Here is a 22,296-nt window from a genome sequence, read left to right on the forward strand (position 1 = left end):
TGTGTCCAGTTCATGTACATTAGCTATTTGAGCACCAGTCTCTACACTGCAACATCGCGTACCCAGCCATCGCCAGTTTCCCTTCACGTTTCCAGCCGTTCTTTAACCACTTGATCTCATACTCGTACTCATACAGTTCCCGTACCACCGCCACTTGTACTTCTGACATCGCTTTGAAGGGACACTCAATACTCGATGATAAACCCCACGACTTTGACATATCAATCACTGAATTGATTTTGAGGGTTGCACGGAGCCATTGGCCAATAACAGCAAACTCATTGTGGCCATTATTTCCGAAACCATGGTTCATCGTGTATGTCACCGCTCCATCCAATTCCAGTTTGAAGCATTCAGTAACTGGAGATTCGTACAATGTCTTGTTGGCACTCTTGATACGGTACTCCATCCATTGAGAATCAAAAAACACCAACAGGTTATTGATGGCATACTGAACCTCGGGATCATATAGTATGTCTTTTCGTGACTTGATATACTTAAGTATCTTACTAGCATCAACTGTCATCACCACGAATAAGATTGTTAAAAACTTCATAATGAAACAAAACAAGAATCATACAACGGGATACCATTACATATAAATCCTATTGTAGACTACAACTTAGGAGGGGAGTTGGAAATTTCTTCAGTCTGCTTAGCAGGCGGCGGCAGCAGTCCAGCATTTTTACAGAATAAATTCTCTGTCATGTGATCAATCACACCCCAACCAAAGCCGTTGGCGAAACGACGTCTTACGACAATATTGTTGTGAGCATCAGGGGGCAAATTTACAAGTACCTTACGCCAGGTGCATCCCGCAGAATGGTACTTCAGAGCGATCTTCACTTGTTTCTTTAACTTCCAATCCTTGTTCTGGAATACTCTGCTCATAATCACTGTCTTGGACTCTGGAATCTGTGGAGTCTCCTTGAAGCAATAATATTTGTCGTGGAAGATGACGGGATCCCGTGAAGACGGATCAGTGACAAACAGCATCAGCGGCACTGGATTGATCAAAGAGTTAAGAGCCAGTTGAACCAGCGAAGCTTTGGGTGGAATATTGAATGTGTACTCTTCTTCATCATCATCGGTTCGATCAGAGGTGAATTCAGAAGAGTCGTCTGAGTTCGGGTCAATGCCTCTGCCGCTCATTGCTAATACTCGAAGTTCCTTTCTCGTCATGTCATGACGTAAACGACGTTTGATAGGAGAAGCTTCGAGCGTAGCATCTTGCAGTTCAGTTTGAGATGATTCATATGGAACTTCCTCAACTTGATGTTCGTCGTTTGTGGTAACTTTAGTGACATCATGTTTGGCTGTATCAAGTTGTTGATTTTCTTTGATCTTATTGACATCACCAAGAGCACCATAGTCGAGGTATAAAATCGCCAGCGTACGTAATGGAACGATGCCATCGTTAACCGCATTCGCGTAAACAGTTCGATGGTTGAACAGGCGAAGTGCAGTTTCAAGGGGTTCGTCAGGTAACGTCTCCAAAAACGGTCGACTCGTGGTGTCATCCTCGCCACCCCATAAAGAGTGCTTCTTAGCGAGTGTCAAATCACGCCCGGTTTTCCCTAAAGACCCTAAATCCAAGAACCACAGGATGATGAAACTCATTTCTGTCAAAATTCCCAACAATGGCAGTGCAAGGCACACGAAATTGTCGAGTTCAATGTTATTTTTGGTGAAATAATCGTCACCACGAGACAACAACATATACTTGATGGCATATAGCTGAACCAAGCCACCCAAACTGTGACCAATAAACAGAAGCTTTGTGATTCGGCCATGGTAGCTGTCGATTAATTCAAGCACGTAGGCGCCTACGCGGCGTCCTTGCCGCTCGACACCACGTTCTGTCTTACCCCGATTACCCTCATAGCCCCGAACCAACACATTATCTGTAGCGTGCTCAACTATCTGATCGCGAACATAGAGTAAATCGTCGGTGACATTGGAGAAGATGCCATGAGTAAGAATGACGAGGTGGATGTCTTTACTTGGATCTCGAGGAGGTGTAGCCCATATTTCATCAGTGTGGAGTTTCTTCACCGTGATGGGATCCGTTTCCAACTTGGGTGCCAGTTCTACTTGCAGCAGAATCAGGGTAACCATTTTCAACTCAGCAGGGTTTGGTCCGATCACCATTTCGTAAGTCACCGTAGGTCTTTTTGAGATGACAATCATCAGCAAAATATCAATGTCCCATTGATACACACCTGGCCGGTCTCGAAGCTCTGAGTTTGCATTGAGTAAAAGCTTCATGTTAAACAGTTTACCTGGCTTCACCTGATACTTGAACTTGACTTCAGGGTCTTCGCCTTGGTTGAATTTAACCCGGTGATCGTAATTGACCGGGACAACATGGCAGTAGAAGGTGAATGGGCCAGATAAAAGATGAACAGCCCGCACGCCCAGTCGCTCAGTGTTCTTGATGCGAAGATAGAGCACTGACGGTGGGGTAGCTGTCTTGGAGGCATCGAATTGGACGTGGTACCGACATCCATCCCCAAGATGAAGCTGATGCTTGTCCTGGTACCACACCATTATGCGATTTCGTTAGCAGAATTCGGAACGCACGTGGTATTTACTCTTTCGAATTAAGGCTATTGGAAAGCAGCAAACCGATACCGGAGCGGGGCGGGGCTAAAAAACTCCCACGAGTATACTAGTTTGGCCTAACTTCAAAGCGGCCAACATTGCAATGAGGTATTTCACTATCGTAAGATTGCGTTGACTTGTAGATTTCTTCCAACTGCCTCAAATCTTTCATAGAGTGAAATAATCATATGAAAGCAAAAGCGAGGGTCACGGAAGCACGCACTATTCCTCCATGTGGGCGAAAAACTGTCAAAGATGAATCAGTAGCCACTACGTTGACAGTATTGAAGAAGTCGACACGCCATTGTTGTCTTGGTTAAACAATAGTTAACGCTCACGTGGCGAAAATAGTCGGCTAATCTCTTTTCCGGAAATGCCGTGGCTCAGCTTAGACGAATTTGAAGAACTAAAGGCAATCCAGGTGGGGATTTAGTCAATAGCCTCAGTCATTATGTTTAGTTAGATTCCATATTAGAGAGCACTTGCGGCTAAATCGATTTTTGTTGCCTCGCCTGCGTGATTTGCAAGGAGTTTCTCATCATCATCCTGCCACGAAAATTTGAATGACAAGATAGGCTCACATAGGCGAAGCACAGACAGGTGGGAAACTAACGGCATATATGTAGAGGTGAAATAATAATTCAGATGCAGCGTAACAACGGCTCCAGCTGAGTGGGGCTATATTTGGTTGCTGATGCCATTGCCCTGCCAGGAGCTCCCCCACCGAAAACCGTCGTGTCAACTCGGAAGCGGCGCGCAGATGATCGAAACTCAACTCAGCTCATTATTTTCACAGGGCTACAAACCAGAGACGATCTAGCCATCGAGCTTCATCCGTTGTGGCTGCGTCCAATACGAGAAATTACTTGGCATATAGTTCATTTTTTTCAGCTCGAATAATACTCGAGAATTTAAAGATGTTAGTGTTCAGAAGAAATTTCGTTAGGTTGCGAAAATTGGCGCTGACGCTCAGACGAGAGGTTCTAGTTTGAGGCGAATTGCTTTTGCGCCGCTCGCGTCCAGCCTGCATATACTTCAATACGTGCACTCAAAATGGCCTGATTCCACTCCATTAATATATACCAGTTAAAAAGCTGGTGACACCGCCACTACTGTTGCTTCAAGCAGAAAATGGCGGATTTCGAACCTCAGTTCTTCGATTTCGAATCTGCTGATACGTTTATTGATGCCATCCTGGGCACACTCAACCCAGAGCGCATTCCACCCCTGATGCTCGAAGTTACCAGCGACGATGTGCTTGATGGTTCATTGATGGCGCCACTGGCACCGCAATCTTACGAATTGAACAATTACGCCTTCACGGATTCTTTCCAGTCAGTGGACCCATCTACCGTTCAGAATTTTGCTTCGCGGACCCTGGTTCTGACGGGCCTGAATGTTCTGCCAATGAGCCATACTGAGCTCTTGCTGCTGGCCAACACCCTGCCTGGAGCATCTCTGGTTAAGGATGAGATGTACCGTTCTCCGGAACTTGAAGCAGATCTCCCTGTGAAGCCAAAGTCGACCACTAACAAGATAACGAAGCCTAAGAAGGATAAGACCTCGCACAATATGATCGAGAAGAAATACAGAACCAATATCAATCTGAAGATTGTTGCTTTGAGAGATGCTGTTCCAGCTCTTCGTATTGCTGCGGGTTCTAAAGATGTTACTGTCGCGGATCTTGAAGGCTTGACGCCGGCTCAAAAGTTGAATAAAGCCTCAGTCCTCACCAAAGCCACCGAATATATCAAGCATTTGGAAAACAAGAACCAAATTCTCAAGCAGCAGAACTTAGCTTTGCAACGCTTGATTCAGCAGGCCGACTTGCGTGGCCAACAACAAATGGCACCGCCTGTAATGGTTCCCGTCACTGATATGACTCAACCACAAGCGCCTCACGGGTTTGGCTTTTACCCTGATCAGCAAATGTATCAACAACCGCCTCAAACTCTGATGTACATGCAGGCGCCTCCTCCTCAACAGCCCCAAGTGTATCAGGCGCAACCTTCGAACCCAATGTTCACAAACAAAATGCTTCTTGCTGGCATGGCTACTATTGCTGGCGCTCAAATGTTTGGCGATTCGGGAAACGGCGATTACAAAGGTATGTCCGGTGCTCCGTTCTTGGCCTATGCGTTTAGTCTGCCCAAGAGTTTTGCTTGGACTGCTCTTAAGCTAGTTGTTTTGGGTATGGCGGTTTACCTGCTAGTAGCACCATTGTTTGCACCTCAACCGAAAAAGAAAACCAGACTGGAAAACCACGAGAACCTGGACTTTTCACTCGCAAAACAATGGACTTTGGTGCACCTTGGTGTGCGTTTGCCTAAGCTGTTGAGTTCTTCAAAGCTGTGTGAAATCATGGCTGTGCTTTCGGGCCGTTCAAACCTCTCTGAAAGCCAATTTTACAAAGCCCTTGTACGTTACTACTTTTTGTTGCTGATGTCAGAAACTCTGTTTGAGAACTGTCTTTTGCTGTTGGTTATTGGTCGTTTATTGATTAAGCGCTTCCCCGCCTGGAGTGCTGTTTTGAGCACCAATTTATCGCTTAAGGGCCAAATGATTTTGCATTTGGAATATCGTGGCCGCAATCCCCACGTGCAAAAGTTGGCGACGCTCATCCATAAGATTGATGGTCTCGCCATGCTTGGTCTGGAGCTGTTTTTGACTCGCTTGACAAACCTTGCTTTGAGACGCCCGCTCAATGCTGGTATCAATCAGGGCATGAATCAATTGAAGTATGTTGAGTACTTCCAAGAAGTTGCCGGTGATTACTTTGCAATCTTGACCAATTGGAGAGTTTTGGAGCTTATAAATGACCTTAACTCGAAGTTCCTTGAGGCCATTGTCGACGTGAATGACCGGGACGAACTTCTCAAGGATATCTTGGCAGATGTTGCCACGTTAGACAAGTTGATCACTCTGCTGTCGCTGTTGCAAAAGTATTTCGATTTGTTCAAAGCGGTGGTCAATCTGGCCACTGCTCCTGCTTTAGCCGACAAGATGCAAGCTCGTGTTTCTAAGAATCTTCTTGTGTTCAAGCAAATTGTCGAAGGTCCCGAATTGACTGACGATGAAGCATGGTCTGATGATGAGGAAGAGCTTATTGCTTCTCCTAAGATAAGGGTACCTAATCGTCACCGGCTGTTAATCGCGTCGCTTGGATTGGTGCTGACCGAGGAATTTATTGTTCTTGTTCTGCTGTTAGTTGTCTACCACGTCAAGAACGATGACATCAACCAAGCACTTCGTCTCCTAAACTACCTCAAGCTTGACTCTGTATCGGACTTAACCATGTTGCTGTTCACTGCGGTGAGTCTGATGGTGATGGAAGTGGTACCGCAATTGAATGACGTTGAGAATCTTGATCTGGCAGTTAAGTTAACTCGCGAATGGCTTAACCTTGGCTTATTAGATGCTAGCTTACAGCAGGCATTATCCAAAGCCATTGTCAGAAAGGGCATGATATTAAATGGCGTCGACATTGACACTGATAATGAGTAAGCTACGAGTATTCTACGATGTAAGAATTAGTTAATGATAATGATACGATATGGATAGCAATTGTACCATCATTGAAATGATCGAAAGCCAACCAGCAGTTCGTGTATACAGTTTTTGTCCGAAAGGTTTCTAAGTTCATTATATCTTTTATTAGTTTCATTATATCTTTATTACGTTCAAGTTGATTAGTCGAGATCTTCGTCTTCGATAGCTTCATCATCCATGTCCCAGTCGTCATCCATGTCTTCGTCATCATCCTTAGAACCTTCATGGTTTGGGAGTACTTCGAGGCCCTTACCACCAACAGTGACCTTAACAGTTTCCTTGTCCAAGACTTGGCCCTTAAGCAACAACACAGCCAACTTGTTCAAGATTTCTGATTGGATCAAACGGTTCAAAGGACGAGCACCCAAGTCAGGCGAGTAACCATACTTGATGAGGTATTCCAAGGCACTTTGATCGAGCTCCAAATGAATGTTGCGACCATTAGAGGCAAAGCGCTTTTCGATTTCTTCTAAACGAATCGTGACAATCTTAGCGATGGCCTTCTTGGACAAACGGTTAAAGACGACAGTAGCTTGAATACGGTTCAAGAACTCAGGACGGAAGTGCGCACGTACAGCGGTCATCACTTGTTCCCTGACGTCATCAGTAATCTTAGTGCCCTTAGAAGCGTTGATGTATTCCGCACCCAAATTCGAAGTCATGATGATGATGGCATTGGAGGCGTTAACCACTGTACCTTGCGAGGAAGTGACTCTACCGTCGTCTAAGATCTGCAACAACACAGTCAAAACTTCGGGAGCAGCCTTTTCGACTTCATCAAACAAGACCACAGAGTAGGGTTTGCGCAACAATTGTTCAGTCAAGATACCACCTTCTTCGTAACCAACGTAACCGGGGGCTGCACCAATCAACTTAGAAGCAGACCACTTGTCACCGAGTTCCGAACAATCAATTCTGATCATAGCATGCTCATCCGAAAACAAGAAACCGGCGACCTTCTTCGCCAATTCAGTCTTACCCGAACCAGACAACCCCAAAAACAAGAACGAGGCTGGTTGGTTAGGGTTAGCCAAACCAGATCTAGTCAACCGAATAGCGTTGGAGACAGCCTTCACAGCTTCAGGTTGACCAACAACTTCAGACAGCAACACCTTCTCCATGTTAATCAACTTCGAGTTTTCGGCTTGGGTCAACTTCGTCACAGGGATACCAGTAAGACGAGCAGCGGTTTCAGAAACTTGTTCCGGCCCCACGACATTCCGCGACAAGGCTTCAGGCGAAGCGTTAGCTTCTTCTTCTTGAACCTTGATTTCCAACTCTTCAATTTGCACTTGGATATCAGGAATGGCAAAGTAGCGCAAGTCAGCGGCAGTGGCAGTGTCGTGACGACGTTCGGCGTCTTGAGCTTTCATCTCCAACTCATCCAACTTCTTCTTAGCCGCGATCAATTGGTCGTGAGAAGCACGTTCTTGCTTGAACTTCTCCCGCAAAGGACCCAATTGTTCTTCAAGACTTTCCTTGTTCTTTCTGGCCTTGTCCAACCGTTCCTTGGAGTGCTTGTCGGCGTCCTTGTCACGTTCCAAGGCGTTAATCTCAACTTCGACGAGGTGCAACGAACGCTCCAAGTTGTCCAATTCTTCGGGCTTGGAGTCACGCGCCACGGCAACAGTAGCAGCAGTTTCATCAATAAGATCGACAGCCGAGTCAGGCAACGCTCTGTAAGTCAAGTAACGGCCAGCCAATTGAGCAGCTTGCACAAGAGCCAGGTCCAAAATACGCACACCATGGTGAATTTCATACTTAGGTTGGATACCCCGCAAAATAGCAATGGTTTCCGGAACCGTAGCAGCAGGGACATCAATCTTCTGGAAACGACGATCAAGAGCAGCATCCTTGACAATGTATTTCCGGTATTCAGCAAAGGTGGTGGCACCAATACAGTGCAATACACCACGAGCCAACATCGGCTTCAAAAGGTTGGCAGCATCCAGCTTACCATCACCCATCAACATGTGAATTTCGTCGATGAACAAAATGATGAATTCCTTGGACTTTTCAATGTCGTTGAGAACACCCTTGACACGTTCTTCGAATTCACCCTTGTACTTGGCACCAGCGGTCAACGCCCCCAAGTCAAGCGCAAATAAGCGGGCATTAGCCAATACCAGCGGCACATCGCCGTCGACGATCCGTTGAGCGACCCCTTCAACAATTGAAGTCTTACCCACACCAGCTTCACCAACAAGAACAGAGTTGGACTTAGTTCTTCTGGCAAGCACGCGGATCACACGTCTGATTTCCTCTTCACGACCAATGACGGGATCAATCTTCCCTTCACGAGCCTTCTCGGTGAAGTCTTCACAGTACTTACTCAAGAATTCGTAAGAACCCGAAGTGTCAGCAGTGCGCAGATCGATGCGTTGGTTGCCCCGCAACTCCAAGGCGACGTTCTTCAAGGTCTCGACGTTGCATTGAGCTTCTTTGAACAAGTCCTTGATCTGATCATCATCAAAAAGAGCAAGAAGAATGTGATCTTGGGCGATGTATTGATCCTTCTGTTGCTGCTTAATCTTGGCGGCACGTTGCAACAATTGCCCGGTTTGGTATGAGGGACGAATTTCATCAGGAGGAGGGTTTTGCAGCGGCAATTTAAGGAGGTGAGTGTTCACAGTACGCTCAAGCGTTCCCCAGTCCATGCGGGCCTTCGTGACAAGCGTCTTGAGGTACAATGTCAGCTGTTCCTCAACATCGGTAGGGATCATTGCAGCCAAAAAATGGAGTGGCTGCAATTGAGTGTTGTTATTATCCTTGGCGATCTGTTGCGCCTGGGTAATGATTCTTTGTGCATTATCCGTAAATTGGGTTTCGTCCATTTTGGATAAGATGGGGGGCTAGTGGGTTAATTGGCAACGAATTTATATACTTGGGCAGAATTGCTTGCATCAGGCAGCCCTGGCCTGTATCATTGTGCAGGATTCTCAGTAAGGAACCAAATCGAAGGGGAGAGAAGGTTGCGGAACCCATGGAAAATTCCATCTGATTAGTGGAAGATTCTAGAAAATTCTCTGGAAGTCTTGTACACTGGTGGTTTTCTTCCAAAAAATTCTATGGAAATTAATTGGCGAAGCAGGATTCCACTTGAAGCTGCGTGCGGCAAAATATCACCTTATACGCACGCAGGCCCTGGTTCCGAGAAAGCCGGACCCATTGGCTCATTGTTACGCCTTCGTCTAGTTGAACGGCTAAAGCATGGAAAAAATAATGCTTGGAGACTGTAATCCTATGTCAGTTTTTCCTTGATCAATCTTTAGTTACATAGAGAGGCGTTTGTGAAACGAAACTCAATTTATTGCATACGGCAACTAACACGTTAGAAAAAAAGGATAGTCCACGGCAGGACTCGAACCCGCAATCCCCACCGCCGGAAAGTGATACCTTACCATTAGGCCACGCGGACATTTTTTTTTTTTAATAACATAACATGGGCATTAAAAATATCTAAGTGGAAAACTTTCATACACACTCCCTTGAGTTCCTCAAGTAGTTCTATACTCCAGAAAAAAAACAGTATAGATATCTGCCAGTAACAAAAGAAAACTTGGATGTACCATCCACCATATGGTGGGTACATTGGGTTAAGGAAGTTGTTCAACTATAGCTAGCTTCCATCGCCCACTTCTACGGGGCATCGAACCCCGATCTCTTCCGCAGAAGCATGCTAGCCAATTACAAATCATAGTCATGAGCATGGGCACCAGTTCAGTCGATGTACTCCTTGTACAAACACAGATAGCAAAGCAATCAAAAAGGTCAAATGAGCGTCATATAGGTTTGATAAAATCATCATGCGCCTTCGAGATCCTGACCAATAATCGGTTTCAATCCGAAGAGCGGACAAGGCATAGATTAGACTATTCACAACCGGGCTTCAGAGTCTATAGGAATGGCACGATCCCCTGGGGGAGCATGAACACTCGAAGACTGCGAAGCAAGTTGATATAAGTCGTCATCTTCATCATGGAGTACCGGCTTCTGACCTGGCAAAATCAGCGTCTGCGAAACAGACCGCCATTGGGCCAGGGGACCGGAGGAGGTTTGAGTCATAGAGGGGGAGAAAGATGCGTAACTCGCAGAGCCAACTGGCATAGTCCAGTCTGGTCTTTGAAGTTCTTCAACTTTCTCAGCGACATCGTCGGTAGGGTCCGCTTCGTCTTCAGACAAAGCACCGAATGGGTTCTCCATTCTAGAGGGGGAAGCTTGGCGCTTCTCAACGGGGGGCGACGCCCGCCCTGGGACAACTGTCCATCCATCAGCATCAGGCACTGGCTTGGTAGTGGAAGTTTGTCTTGCTTTCCAGGCTTTGACGTTCTGGTTGCGAGTCTTTCTCTTTCTGTGGACGCCGTTAGCATCATTCACGGCAGATTCCTGGATAGCACCCAAGATTGGTTGGGCTTGGGTAGAACCAAAAATTGGTTGGGCTGAAGGGGTTTCCACTAAGGGGGCTTCGGGTTTGTCCAATATGTAATTGGACCATATAGAAAAAAACTGATAATTGTCGTTTTTGAGATTTTTTCAACTTCTGAAACCATTTGACCGTTGAGTACTCTAAGTCGTCAACCTTAGCTGATATATTTTGCAGTATACGCAGCTAAGTGCAAAATAAATGGAGAATGGAGCAGAAATTGTAGACCACAAACTTTCAGTCCGGTTTTTGATTTCAAAAAAAAAAAAAAAAGAAAATAGAAGCGCTTCTCGATTGAATGGCTTGAACCACATATAGCTACGATGTAATTTGCTGAAACAGCTACAATATAAGAGAACTTGGTTCGATACTTCGTGGACTTGTGATGTGTTTTCTCTTTATCTGAGAGCCCTACTTCAGTTGTTCCACAAAGATTTGTAAATTGTTCTTACTTTCTCGTCTTGCCGATTTCAATTCTATCTTTCTTCACAACAGTGGAAGGCTTGATATGGAGTCTTCTAAAATAGTTCATTTTACAGATAGATAGAAGTGCAAAGTGGATCTGGAAAATTAGAAAGAGATCTTAGTTCTTTATGAAATCAATCCGAATATATTCGGTGATATTCAAGAAACAAAATTCAAGATCTGCGAGAGGTCGTGGTTTTGGAGAGAGATGGAATTTTAGTTGCCCTATGTCATGATAGCGAGTATTTGTAACTATCTGATCACTTAAAGGAGGCCGAGAGTGTAGGCTTGAAACCTGTGCTGTATAAATCATGACTATAAAGAGGGCTACAGACTTACAAAATTTTCTTTTGGACTTACGAACTGATGACCAATTTTGAAATTGATCTCTTTCGATATCGCCAAATTTTATTGTAGAGTAACCAAACTGGTGAACCTTCAGGTATATGCTACAAGCCATATGGATTCAGGCTTGTGAAACCCTTCGGCGTTAGCCCAAATTGAAAATGTAAGTAATGAGTGTCTACATTCTCCAACTCTCGTATTGACCTGGGCAATATTCATGTTGGGATGAAGTCATGCTAAGGCAACGTAAGCGTTCAGGTTTGGAGGGTCATAGTCATTTCGAAACTTTGAACTAATGATCTTCTGATTAGAAATGAAATGACTCTGTGTATGATCTAATTCGTGTCCGATATTGACTATGCGTATGATCTAGTTCGTGTTCGATGTGATAAATGAAAAATACACGTTCCATCATTATCATAAAGTCCATGATTAACTGAAAGTCATTCACTTTGCTTTCGTAAGATGGTTTTTCTATTACAGAAACAACTTTTCTTATCAACATTTTCATGAAACATGTAAATACCATCAGAAAAGTTCATTATTGAGAACGTGATCCCCCCGATACGTTGCTGGTTGAAACTTTAATCAACCTTTGGTGCCTCAGTTAAATTGCTGTATCAGTTTAAAGCGTCACTTAACTATGAATGTCTCAATGAAATTCAGTGTATCGTCACGTGTAATAGATATTGAGCTGCAGAAACTGTATAAACATTTAAATATAACTTCATTATTATATTTTCATGTAATATATTTCAAGAACGAGTGGTTTGAAGGTAAAATATCATAATCTCACTTCTCCTAAACAAAATAACAATTTGTGGATTTTGAAATTTTCAAAATATGTCCGCGTGGCCTAATGGTAAGGTATCACTTTCCGGCGGTGGGGATTGCGGGTTCGAGTCCTGCCGTGGACTATATTTTTGCGTTCTTTAAAAACTTGCAGCTAGCTTTTTGTAATTCGTGTGATCAGTCACCATCAAGCACACTGCTTGTGTAAGTAAACATCATCGTCAAATTGTAAGTGAGGATTGGGTGAAAAAACTTCATTGTTGGAGGTCCGATCCCACTTTTCTACAAAGCACTGAAAATGCTGAGAACTAACAAATTCCCTCAAAATTCCGAAAACATGCAATTTCCCTTTGCTGGCTGCAACAATGGATATATGTCAGCTAAAAACACCCATCAATATAGCATTAAGTGCCGACTATGGAATTGTAGTGAAAATTTCTTTCACTAATTTGTGATCGATATCGGCGACTACTGATCAAGAACTTAGAGAAAACAGTAGCCCATGAAGTCAGTGTTGATCTCCTAATTACTGTTCCAATTAGAGGTCGGTAAATGGCCGGATCTCGTAAATCATTAATTCTTGCATGCATTGTAATAACCACCCACCAATTGGCCAGTTGAGAGTACAGACACAGGTGCGCTTGCAGCATATGATGAGATGGGCTTGTGGAGGGTCTACTTGATTCGACAACATTGCCAATGTCGATTAATGAATCTCTATTGGGTTCATATATGATAAATGACGTATTTACATTGACCACTATGCGGTAATGGGGGTCAAAGTTTTAAAACGGGAAGTTTACCAAGACCTCCAGCTTAGTTCTTCTTGTTGGGGGGGTCGAATCTGATCTTTCTGTTCTTGACGGGTTGCCACTTGAACTTCTTGACGTAAACCGAAAGCAAGTACAACGACGAGACGATGATGAGAGCCTTAAGACCCCACTTCTTTCTTTCGTCGTGTTCGGGTTCAGCGGCCCAGTTCAAGAAAGTGGTGACATCCTTAGCCAATTGCGAAGTGGTGGCGGGGGTACCGTCTTCGTATTCAACCAAGTCGTCGAACAACACTCTACCCATGGCAATCGAACCACCGGGGAAGTAAGGGTTGTAGTTCGACCCAGGGGGCAACGAAACACCGGCGGGAGGTTCGTCAGGGTAACCAGTCAACAAGGAAAAGATGTAGTCACAACCACCGTGTCTGGCCTTGACGATCAACGACAAGTCCGGAGGCAAAGCACCTTGGTTGGCAGCTCTAGCTTCTTGCTCGTTCTTGTAAGGGCCGGGAATGTAGTCAGACAACTTACCGGGTCTCATTCTGGGCTTACCTTCATCATCGGGTTCGTCGGGGTATTCCAAGTCTTCGGCCATGGCCTTGGCTTCGGAGGCAGTGTGCGACACACCGACCAAGTTTCTCCAGGCAATTCTGTCAAGCGAGTGGCAGGCGGCACAGACTTCTTGGTACACTTGGAACCCTCTTCTGATCGAAGCATGGTCGAAAGTGTCGAACATCCCGTTGTGGGACCAGCCGTAGTGAGGAGGGTGCAACCCGTGTTCAGCGGCAGTCATGGCCGAAGCGGTCATGGTGTCCTTGTAAAGCAAGTACGAAGCAGTCACACCAGTGGCGGCCACACCAGCAGCCACCACTTTTTGTACGGGAATGGATCTGAACATAGCGTTCCGCTTTTGAGTGGTAAACGGAGGGTTTAAATTTTTCAGACGCCAGGTGAGACTTCTTTTTCGCATTGCGTTCATTGGCCAATAATTTTGGTGCAGTCCTGCAGGAAGCCAAGCTTGCGAGTAAGTAAATCTGTAGTGGTCTCCCGGAGTATGGAGTGCCATCACCCAGAATACCCGCCTTAACCATTTCTTCAAAATTGAAAACAATTGACGTACAAAATTGATTAATTTCATCAATGATAGTTGAGATCACTACTGTGCTTTAGTCAGCTACCACCAATACAATTTGTTTCTGATAGCAAAGCCAGAAATTGAGTCAATTGGAGTCAGAAAATTGTGACGTGCAATTGACACCTGCTTGAAAAGAGTGGATACTTGTTACCCCGTTTCAGCGCCAATAAGGCCACCAGTTTCTGTTATATCGGAACTTACTTGATGATGCCACCACGTGACCAACACGCACCGTTATCGCGCCTGTGCCCCATCGGTTAACGTACACGCATGGGCTACCTAGAAATCATTTGGGATAACATCGTCCAGGATGTCTACGCTCTGTTCTTTCATCGATCACCGTTACTGGTGATCATCCTGGTTGAGGACTACGCACCAGTGTTTACGTCAGGTATTGATTTCGCTGACGTTTCCGGACTAATGAAGCTTATCCTCGGATTGTGTGACTTGATCTACGCCATGTTTCGAATCTTCATAAGTGGCAGTATCATGGGTATTTACATTTGCATCGGGATCTACTTTGCCCTGTGGACTCATTTGACTGTGTACCGGCGATGGGGTCGAGTGTGGCATTTTTGGCATGAGGCCTTGAAAAGCGGCCCTGGAGGAACGGTGACATAATTATGGTCATCTATTTTTGGTTCACTGATGACTGGTTAGTGTGGTTCTTAATATATGGGTGCCCTGGCGGCACCATACTCATATAGAGATTATGGAATTAAAATGCATTTGTACGATATTCGTCTAAATCCACTTGTCTTCGGGGTTCTTCTTATACTCCTGGTAGTCTTCCCAAACAAACGCCGATAATTCGGTTTCGTTAGTGACACCCAAATCCCATAAATTGGTGTTTTTCTTATCATTAGAAGTCAACACTTTGGTGTCATCGTCATCGAAGTTGATGACGAGATTCATCGACTTCGTTTCATGAGGGTGGTAGTACACCTTGATCGTGTCGTATTCGACGTTACGGTAGGGCCTGAGCGATCCCTGAGTGTTGATGGCTTGCTTCACCTGTTCCAAAAGCTGGGTGGGGGTGGTCTCTTTGAGGTTGATTTTGGGAATCACGTAATTCTTAACATTACGGTAAGGGAATGACTTGATGATTCTCACGGTGATCAAGGCGTCCGTGGCTGGACGAGTGTTGGAAGTCAACGGGTCGAATTCAGACATAGTGCGATGAGGCGACGAGTCGCCGACATTGATAATCGTCACCTAGTAATGACACGCAAAGAAAACAATGCAAACAGATATAGTTATTTTATAGTCACGTAGTTGCGTTAAGTAAATTTATTACGGGAGATAAACTTCCTTATTTACAATTGCATTTTTACGCACTCGACCCCCCATTTGGTAGCTCCATTAATCATACTGAATATTTCAAAGATAAATGGTTAATATGACTACAACTTTGACTTGTTGGAGGCGATAGTCTCCATAGCAAGATCGGCCAAGTACGGGTACAACAGGGCGAACCCTTGGGCATTAGCCAGCGATGCCACCCCCTTTTCGACTCTCATGGCGATACCTTGGGAGATAACGCACAATCTTAATAAGCCAAACACATCTCCCACCGGTCTCAAATCAACGGGGTTATTGGTGGGGTCTTTAGGATCCCAGCTACCATCATATTTGGTTTCATACAACTTCAACAATTCCACCACCTGCTTGTGTGACTCAGGGTTTTCTCTACCAATCGTCGTCGTGAGCGGCTGGTAAAACAAGTTGTTGAGGTGGTTCGGCATTGAGAAGGGTTGTAAGAAGTTAGCCAAATCGAATTGCGGGTGACCAATGGTGCACAATTCCCAATCCAATACAGCGACAATCTTTTTGGTCTTAGGGTCAAACAATACATTATCGATCTTGAAATCACCATGAGTGAGGGTCAATTTAGCAGGGTCACGAGGGGCCTTTTGACTCAACCACAGGCAAATCTCTTCGAAGTGAGGGATAGGCTCGACAATCTTCGATTGACCTTTGGTGACCCCGGTCAACGTTCTAATTTGACGAGCGAAATACAGCGACAGCTTCAACTTCTCCTTATTGTGGAACTGAGGGAAGTGTTCCTTGGGGAGGTTATCAATTAACTTGTCACCATCAAGCATGTGGATGGCAGCGGCGGTGGTCATGATGGCGTCCCAGTATTGCTTCTTCTCTTCGACCAGCTCGATCTCGGGCATTTCGGGACTGCGAAGCATTTGCCCTTCGATGAACTCCATCACGTAGAACACGTAGCCAATCACCAGTTCATCCTCACAGAGCACCCACACTTTGGGAACAGGCACTTGTTTCACCGGGTCAGGTTGTTCGCTGTTCAAAATGTTAATCGCCCGCAAGAGGAAGAACTCCCGTTCCACGGCGTGGGCCAGTTTCAGCACCAACTTATCGTTGGGACTGGGCTTTCTCCGGAGGACGAACTTTTGGCCATTAGCATCAGACAAATAGTACGTAGGGTTTGATTGGCCAAACTTAAACTGCTTAATGGTAAACGGCGCCGTGAACTTTGGGACATTGAGCCCCACCGTCACTTTGTCGCCAGGGGTGATGTTAGCAAGGAATTTTTCCAAGCTGGCCACGTCGATGGGGCTTCTCACTTCAGTCAATTCAGGCATGGTTGCTGGAGATGGGGTGGCGGGTTCACCGGTCGATGAAGTATTTATGGGGAAAAAGACACTGTGGGGTAACGCGAGGTCCGAGGTCTATCGGCTGGGGCAGCTGCAACTCCGATGGCGATTTCCTGCACACAGATCGGGACCAGGGTAGGTAACAGAGTAGCCGACGACGGTCGAGATTCCGGAAAAAGCCTCCATTAGTAAGTAAGCCGAAGGGGTCAATCGCATAAACGTCAATTTAGTAAACATACCGAAGGGAAAGAGATCGGAAAATGCACTAGTTAGGTAACTACCCCAAAATCAGAATCAAGTTATCCACTGTATAATACATTATTTTGAAAAAAGCTATTAGCACACATTACTTAAATCTCTCGACGATGAAGTCTTCACCCATCTCTTCGTAGTCGGCCTTGGTGACAAACCAGTTTTCCATGGCGATGTTGACCAGGTTAGATTCTTCATTACGGTCGTTCAACATCAGCGCCAAGTTCGACGCGCCTAACCAGGCACTGAACTGGCGTTCCCAAGTGTCGTTGATGTCGTTGGCCTGGTTAGGAGACACCAGGTTGATGGCATAGGGACTGATACCGTAATTGGGGAAGTATTGCGGGGTAAGGGCCCGGATATCGTTGAGGATTTGCTCGCTGAGCCCCGGGGCCAATGAGGTACCGCCAGTGACTAAGACGTTGGCGAGCAACGTCTTGAAGGTCTCGTTGAACCGGGCGAACTTGGCGCTTCCCTGAGTGTTATCCAGAGGCAACATAGCCGACTCCAACAGCTTAAGGCAAAGGAACACCAAGTTGGTGAGCCCGTGGGTGTGAGGCTTATCCACCAGAGGCTGAGGAATCTCCACTCCCGGCACTTGCATTACACCCGGTTGGAACAAGTTTTGTAGCACGTTGGGGGCATCATTGACGGCGATGTGGTCACCCAGCGGCAACTGCAAGTAGTTGAGGGGTTGCAGGTTGTATAACGACGAAATTGACAACATCTTGTAGTCCTGGAGGAGGTGGTGCAGCACGTAGTATTGCTTGAACGAAGGCGATGCCGTCGAGTATTTCGCCGGCAACAACGAGTCCAACGGACACTTGGTGTCCAAGTAAGCCGATAAGTGAAGGTTCAAAAAGTCGCCCGCGTACTTTGAGTGGAATGCGCTCTTGGTCTGGATGATGCCGTCCAAAATGGGCGTCACCAGGGCCACGCTGGAGCCGATGTCGATCACCAACCCCGTCAGCTTGCCGGCGTGGTAAAGCTGGCTTAGCGGGGTCTTGATCAACGAGAATAACGGCACCTGGAATTGTTCAAACACGATTTGACACGTGCGGAGCCGGTCCTTGGTGGTGTTCCAGCAAGGCTCCGTCAACACCAACGGGTACTCGTTGGGCTTGACCCCGGACCCGTTGTCGATGGTGTTGTACACGTACTCCCAGTTGTGGACGATGCGTTCGAAGTCGTAGATGACGCCGTTGTCCATCACCGTCATCACCTCAGCTTGCGGGTGGGCGTTGATGTTGTCATCGCCAAAGAGCACGGTGCCGTTGTCGACGACGTAGTTCGAATTGAACACCACCAGGGGGATATCCTCCAGCAGGAACCCCGCCCGGGTCTTGTACAGGCCGTTGTCGATGACCACCGAGGGCGACGTGTATACCATGTCGATGTGTGCGGAAGGTGTCGAAGAAAATGCGAGTGGACGTGTCTTTGGCAATCGAAAGTGGAAAATTTTGAAACAACATATTAAGTGATTGAGGTGATTAATGGTGTTTTTAAGTGAATTATTTTATGATCTGGTGGTCAATTCGTGAGCTAAATTTTGTTTGGTGAGTGAACTTTGTTTGGTGCCAGGGTAACATTGCGCGACTGGTACCATAACAGTTAATTCTGTAATTGAGAATTTTGGGCATTATCATTAGTACATACTGGTACAATATTTTCTACTCTTCTATGGCGTCTAACAAAAAGTCACACCCTTCGTCGAACTTTTCCGTGACCACGTCGAAGAGACCGTCACTTTTCAGCTTAAGCACCCGACCAAACCGGCGCCGGGGCCGTTTTTCTTCAGTGTCTTTAGTCAGTTGCCAGCACGGGTTCTGACTCAGCGTAAAAATCACACTGTTTTGATAGAACCATTCGGTTAACAGCTCATCCATTACTGGCACCAACAGCTTAAGCGGGGTGCGGTTGACAAACGCCACCGTGGCACGGACCAAGTCCTTGATCTCCAGCAGCGGCCGCTTGCCGTACAAATGGACAATCAGCTGATAACAATCACCGTAGCCGACAAACACCAATTTCTTCAACAGGCCGAAGTAAGCGAAGAAGTTGTCCCACAAATACACTAGGAGATCCAGTGCAAATACTTGCGGGTTATATGTCAGCATGCTGGCTTGTGTCAGAGCCCCCAGGGGACCAGGGAGCGTCACCGGGAACAGCGGAATGTCAATATCGATATAGCCCACCGTCAGGGCTAATGATGGTTCAACTTCTTTGTTGACCCGATCTATAAGCGTCGTCATAGGGTACAGCAACACCACCAGCAGGTTAGGCTCAATGGTACCGTTGACCGGATTGATATTGGCCCACACTTCAGGAGGGTCGTGAATGTTGACCACCAAAATTTCGCTATCGTAGACGTTCTTGGTAGCGAGCACTACCTCATCCAAGTTGGTGGGCAAATCGCAAGTGAAGAAACCCTTGCCAATTTCGTCCACCGCCAAGTTAGCCACAATCGGTACCGAGACAAACCCATAGCGTTGACTGAGATCGAAGTGCTGACTGCGACGCACCGAGTCAGCAACATTCAAGGGAGGTGCGGTTTGGTTAACATTAGTTTCACCGGCGTTCTCGACACCAACATCAAACACATCGTCAAACGAATGGTCAGGAATACCGTGACGCAAGCACTTCCAGTATTTCAGCTGGATCTTCATCACCATGTCGACAACTTCCACCGCGTCGGCACTCGGTTGGGTGCTGATAGTGTTATCAGGGGGTTCACCCACGAGTACTTTAGCGACTCCGAGCGCCAGCTTAGCAATCGATTCTAAGTTGTAACCACCTTCGAGAATCACGGCAATCTTTCCGCGAGCTAAACCTTTAAGCATATGAGTCATGGCTCCGTAGCCGGTGGGGGTGACGTGACAGCCACCGATGATATCACCATCAGCAGCGTCGAACCCCAGCAGGACAATGATCAAATCAGGGTCAAATTCACCAATTACAGGGACAATGACCCGATTAAACGCATAAACGTAGTCGGCATCGGTCATCCCAGCTTGGTTCCAAGGGATATTTAATGAATAACCTTCACCGGCACCCTCGCCCACCATATCCGCTCCACCGTATTTGGTACCAGGATAGAACTTACCGTTCTCGTAACGGTGAAGACTGATGTATAAAACTCTGGGGTCGTCCCAAAACAGCTTTTGCGTGCCGTTACCATGGTGAATATCCCAGTCAACGATAACAATCCGGCGCACCAGCTCTGGGAATCGCGAGAGCATGTTCTTGGCTGCTACCGCCACATTCGAGAATAAACAAAACCCACCGGGAGTTTCTGGTTCGGCGTGGTGACCTGGAGGACGCACGATGGCTAACAGGTTTTTCACGCGGCCTTCGATCACTGCTTTACACGCTTCGATGGTACCTCCGCACGAGAGCTTAGCCAGGATGTAACTATCGTTGTTGACGTAGATTGAGTCGCCTCGTTCGGTCTCTTCGAGCAACTGGTCGCGGGTCATCAGCTCCGTCAGCGCGATATATTTGAGGTGGTCTTCCAGGTGCACCTGGAGAATTTCGTCGGCGAGAGCCTCTCTGACGGGGATTTTCACCATTAACGGACCAATATCGTCGATACCGGCAAGCTTGGGGTCGGTGATGAGCCCCGCCTCAGCAAGTCGTTTGTAGATACGGTAGATCCGCCGCGGGTCTTCGGGATGGGGGTCGATGTACTCGAAGTACAGGGTGAAGATCTTGGCGTGGTACCGCATCCTCACGTCGTAGACCAACCCTGTACGGAGCGGGGTGTAGAAGAGGTCGGGATCTCGCACGGGGACGATGGCGGTATTGTCGTCGGCGGCCGAGTCCAGCCCCACCACGTCGTCGTCCTCGAGCTTTATCCGCTTCTCCTCGGGCTCGGCGACGATAGCATTCACCTCCACCAGCGCCACCAGCTCCGGCTCGTCGGCGTGGTCGCCTTCGAGCGGGCGTTTCGTCAGGGTGCCATTCATGGGGATTATTCGAGACGTCGCGACTGCGGTTGACGTGCGCTTGTGGAGATGCGGCGGGTGGCGCCGCCGTTGAAAAAAGACACAAAAACAAATAAGAAACAACTCACGAGAAAATAGAAAATTGTTGAGACGGAGAGAATACTGGGCTGCTAAATACAAAGTATAGGAAGAAAAACTGACAGGGTTCGACGCTATATTCAATTGAGTGATGTTGGCAGGTATACGTGGTTCTGCATATGACGATCATGGCGCTTGCGAATTGCATAATTGTAAAACCTAAAGACATGTATTGCTATCACAAAGTGGCGGCGTCGCCAAAGATCTCAGTGTAGGCTTCCCCGACAAACTGGTGGACGTTCAGAGTTTGCATGGCTCGTCCGTACTTGGCGAATGCCTTTCTTGAGGCTACTCTCACCATGTTGGCGGCGGCGTAGATCGCTAAGATGTTGGCTTCGTCGTGAGTGAATTCGACTTTATTACCCCATTTCAGGTCCATATAGTGGTTTGACCAGCAAAGTAACGTCGCCGTAATCCCCACAAGGGTATCGCCTTGACCGCCGACACGACGAGGCAGCCCTTTTTGGTCATTGATGAGATGGCCTTCACTCGAGGCAATGACCTCATAGGGTCCCTTGCGAACAACAATGGCGCCCGCTAAGGCTCGACTGACATTTTGGGTAGCAGTGACCACCAGATCCGGCTGGTCGGGGTCGCCGGCGTCGACTTTAATCGCTTTAGCGAGGCGAGCAAACTCCACCACGTTCGGGGTGAGAACCGCCCGGTTATAAGCGCCAAGCTTAGGATAAAGCAGCAACAAGTATAAGGCGTCGGCGTCGATAATCACTGGTTTATTAAGCACTTTGACTTCCTCGATAATCCGCACTAACAGTGCCAACATGAGTTTGTCTCTACCAAACCCCGGGCCCACCACCACCACGTCCAGTCGGTGAAGCAACGTCTCGAGGCGAGGCATCACTCGATTATCGATGATGTCACGGATTTGGTTATCGGTTAAAACTTTTTCTAAGTCAGTATCTTCAATGCGTTGAATATCTTCATCAGAAAGGCCCAGGCCTTCTAAGTCTCTAAGATATGGGTGTATCATAAGATCAGGAGTATAGCCTTTAATCACAGGAGCCGCTCGCCGTTCACAGATGACGTGGCTGAGATCAGCTCCAGTAGCAGCGGCAGCATGGCAAGCAAAATAGGGGGCGCCCGTATAATCAGCACACCCGCCGATCACGGTGATGATACCAGCCATACCTTTATGGAAATTGGCATTGAGGGGTTGAATCAACTGGCGACACTTAGTTAACAATTCCTTGGGTGTTCCTTTAAGCACCGACGACATGTCTCAAATTGAATCAAGGGA

At 46.8% G+C, this 22,296-nt stretch overlaps 11 protein-coding genes across 11 annotated transcripts; 1 reads left to right on the forward strand and 10 right to left on the reverse strand. All coding sequences in view use genetic code 12, as the record gives it.

Annotated features, from left to right (window-relative positions):
* Positions 1-19: 19 nt before the first annotated feature.
* On the reverse strand, positions 20-556 carry DIURU_004204 (uncharacterized protein; the record flags this gene model as incomplete). Its single annotated transcript, XM_034157052.1, has 1 exon — positions 20-556. One exon carries the CDS (start codon positions 554-556, stop codon positions 20-22), a length of 537 nt encoding a protein of 178 aa, XP_034010938.1.
* A 59-nt stretch (positions 557-615) lies between these two features.
* DIURU_004205 (uncharacterized protein) lies at positions 616-2,550 on the reverse strand (the record flags this gene model as incomplete). The annotated part of the gene is made up of 1 exon (XM_034157053.1): positions 616-2,550. One exon carries the CDS (start codon positions 2,548-2,550, stop codon positions 616-618), a length of 1,935 nt encoding a protein of 644 aa, XP_034010939.1.
* Positions 2,551-3,735: 1,185 nt separating this feature from the next.
* On the forward strand, positions 3,736-6,108 carry CPH2 (Cph2p; the record flags this gene model as incomplete). The annotated part of the gene is made up of 1 exon (XM_034157054.1): positions 3,736-6,108. One exon carries the CDS (start codon positions 3,736-3,738, stop codon positions 6,106-6,108), a length of 2,373 nt encoding a protein of 790 aa, XP_034010940.1.
* A 185-nt stretch (positions 6,109-6,293) lies between these two features.
* On the reverse strand, positions 6,294-8,987 carry HSP104 (chaperone ATPase; the record flags this gene model as incomplete). The annotated part of the gene is made up of 1 exon (XM_034157055.1): positions 6,294-8,987. The coding sequence occupies one exon, from the start codon at positions 8,985-8,987 to the stop codon at positions 6,294-6,296; it is 2,694 nt and encodes an 897-aa protein (XP_034010941.1).
* A 1,042-nt stretch (positions 8,988-10,029) lies between these two features.
* On the reverse strand, positions 10,030-10,356 carry DIURU_004208 (uncharacterized protein; the record flags this gene model as incomplete). Its single annotated transcript, XM_034157056.1, has 1 exon — positions 10,030-10,356. The coding sequence occupies one exon, from the start codon at positions 10,354-10,356 to the stop codon at positions 10,030-10,032; it is 327 nt and encodes a 108-aa protein (XP_034010942.1).
* A 2,638-nt stretch (positions 10,357-12,994) lies between these two features.
* Positions 12,995-13,927, reverse strand: CYT1 (ubiquinol--cytochrome-c reductase catalytic subunit; the record flags this gene model as incomplete). The annotated part of the gene is made up of 1 exon (XM_034157057.1): positions 12,995-13,927. The coding sequence occupies one exon, from the start codon at positions 13,925-13,927 to the stop codon at positions 12,995-12,997; it is 933 nt and encodes a 310-aa protein (XP_034010943.1).
* A 900-nt stretch (positions 13,928-14,827) lies between these two features.
* DIURU_004210 (uncharacterized protein) lies at positions 14,828-15,256 on the reverse strand (the record flags this gene model as incomplete). The annotated part of the gene is made up of 1 exon (XM_034157059.1): positions 14,828-15,256. The coding sequence occupies one exon, from the start codon at positions 15,254-15,256 to the stop codon at positions 14,828-14,830; it is 429 nt and encodes a 142-aa protein (XP_034010944.1).
* Positions 15,257-15,486: 230 nt separating this feature from the next.
* On the reverse strand, positions 15,487-16,695 carry DIURU_004211 (uncharacterized protein; the record flags this gene model as incomplete). Its single annotated transcript, XM_034157060.1, has 1 exon — positions 15,487-16,695. One exon carries the CDS (start codon positions 16,693-16,695, stop codon positions 15,487-15,489), a length of 1,209 nt encoding a protein of 402 aa, XP_034010945.1.
* A 358-nt stretch (positions 16,696-17,053) lies between these two features.
* Positions 17,054-18,349, reverse strand: DIURU_004212 (uncharacterized protein; the record flags this gene model as incomplete). Its single annotated transcript, XM_034157061.1, has 1 exon — positions 17,054-18,349. One exon carries the CDS (start codon positions 18,347-18,349, stop codon positions 17,054-17,056), a length of 1,296 nt encoding a protein of 431 aa, XP_034010946.1.
* Positions 18,350-18,629: 280 nt separating this feature from the next.
* Positions 18,630-20,924, reverse strand: HDA1 (histone deacetylase; the record flags this gene model as incomplete). The annotated part of the gene is made up of 1 exon (XM_034157062.1): positions 18,630-20,924. One exon carries the CDS (start codon positions 20,922-20,924, stop codon positions 18,630-18,632), a length of 2,295 nt encoding a protein of 764 aa, XP_034010947.1.
* Positions 20,925-21,219: 295 nt separating this feature from the next.
* Positions 21,220-22,275, reverse strand: DIURU_004214 (NADHX dehydratase; the record flags this gene model as incomplete). The annotated part of the gene is made up of 1 exon (XM_034157063.1): positions 21,220-22,275. One exon carries the CDS (start codon positions 22,273-22,275, stop codon positions 21,220-21,222), a length of 1,056 nt encoding a protein of 351 aa, XP_034010948.1.
* Between the last annotated feature and the right edge of the window lie 21 nt (positions 22,276-22,296).

This window comes from Diutina rugosa, assembly GCF_008704595.1.
Source record: "Diutina rugosa strain CBS 613 chromosome Unknown scaffold17_size212612, whole genome shotgun sequence".
In the NCBI taxonomy this organism is placed as follows: domain Eukaryota; kingdom Fungi; phylum Ascomycota; class Pichiomycetes; order Serinales; family Debaryomycetaceae; genus Diutina; species Diutina rugosa.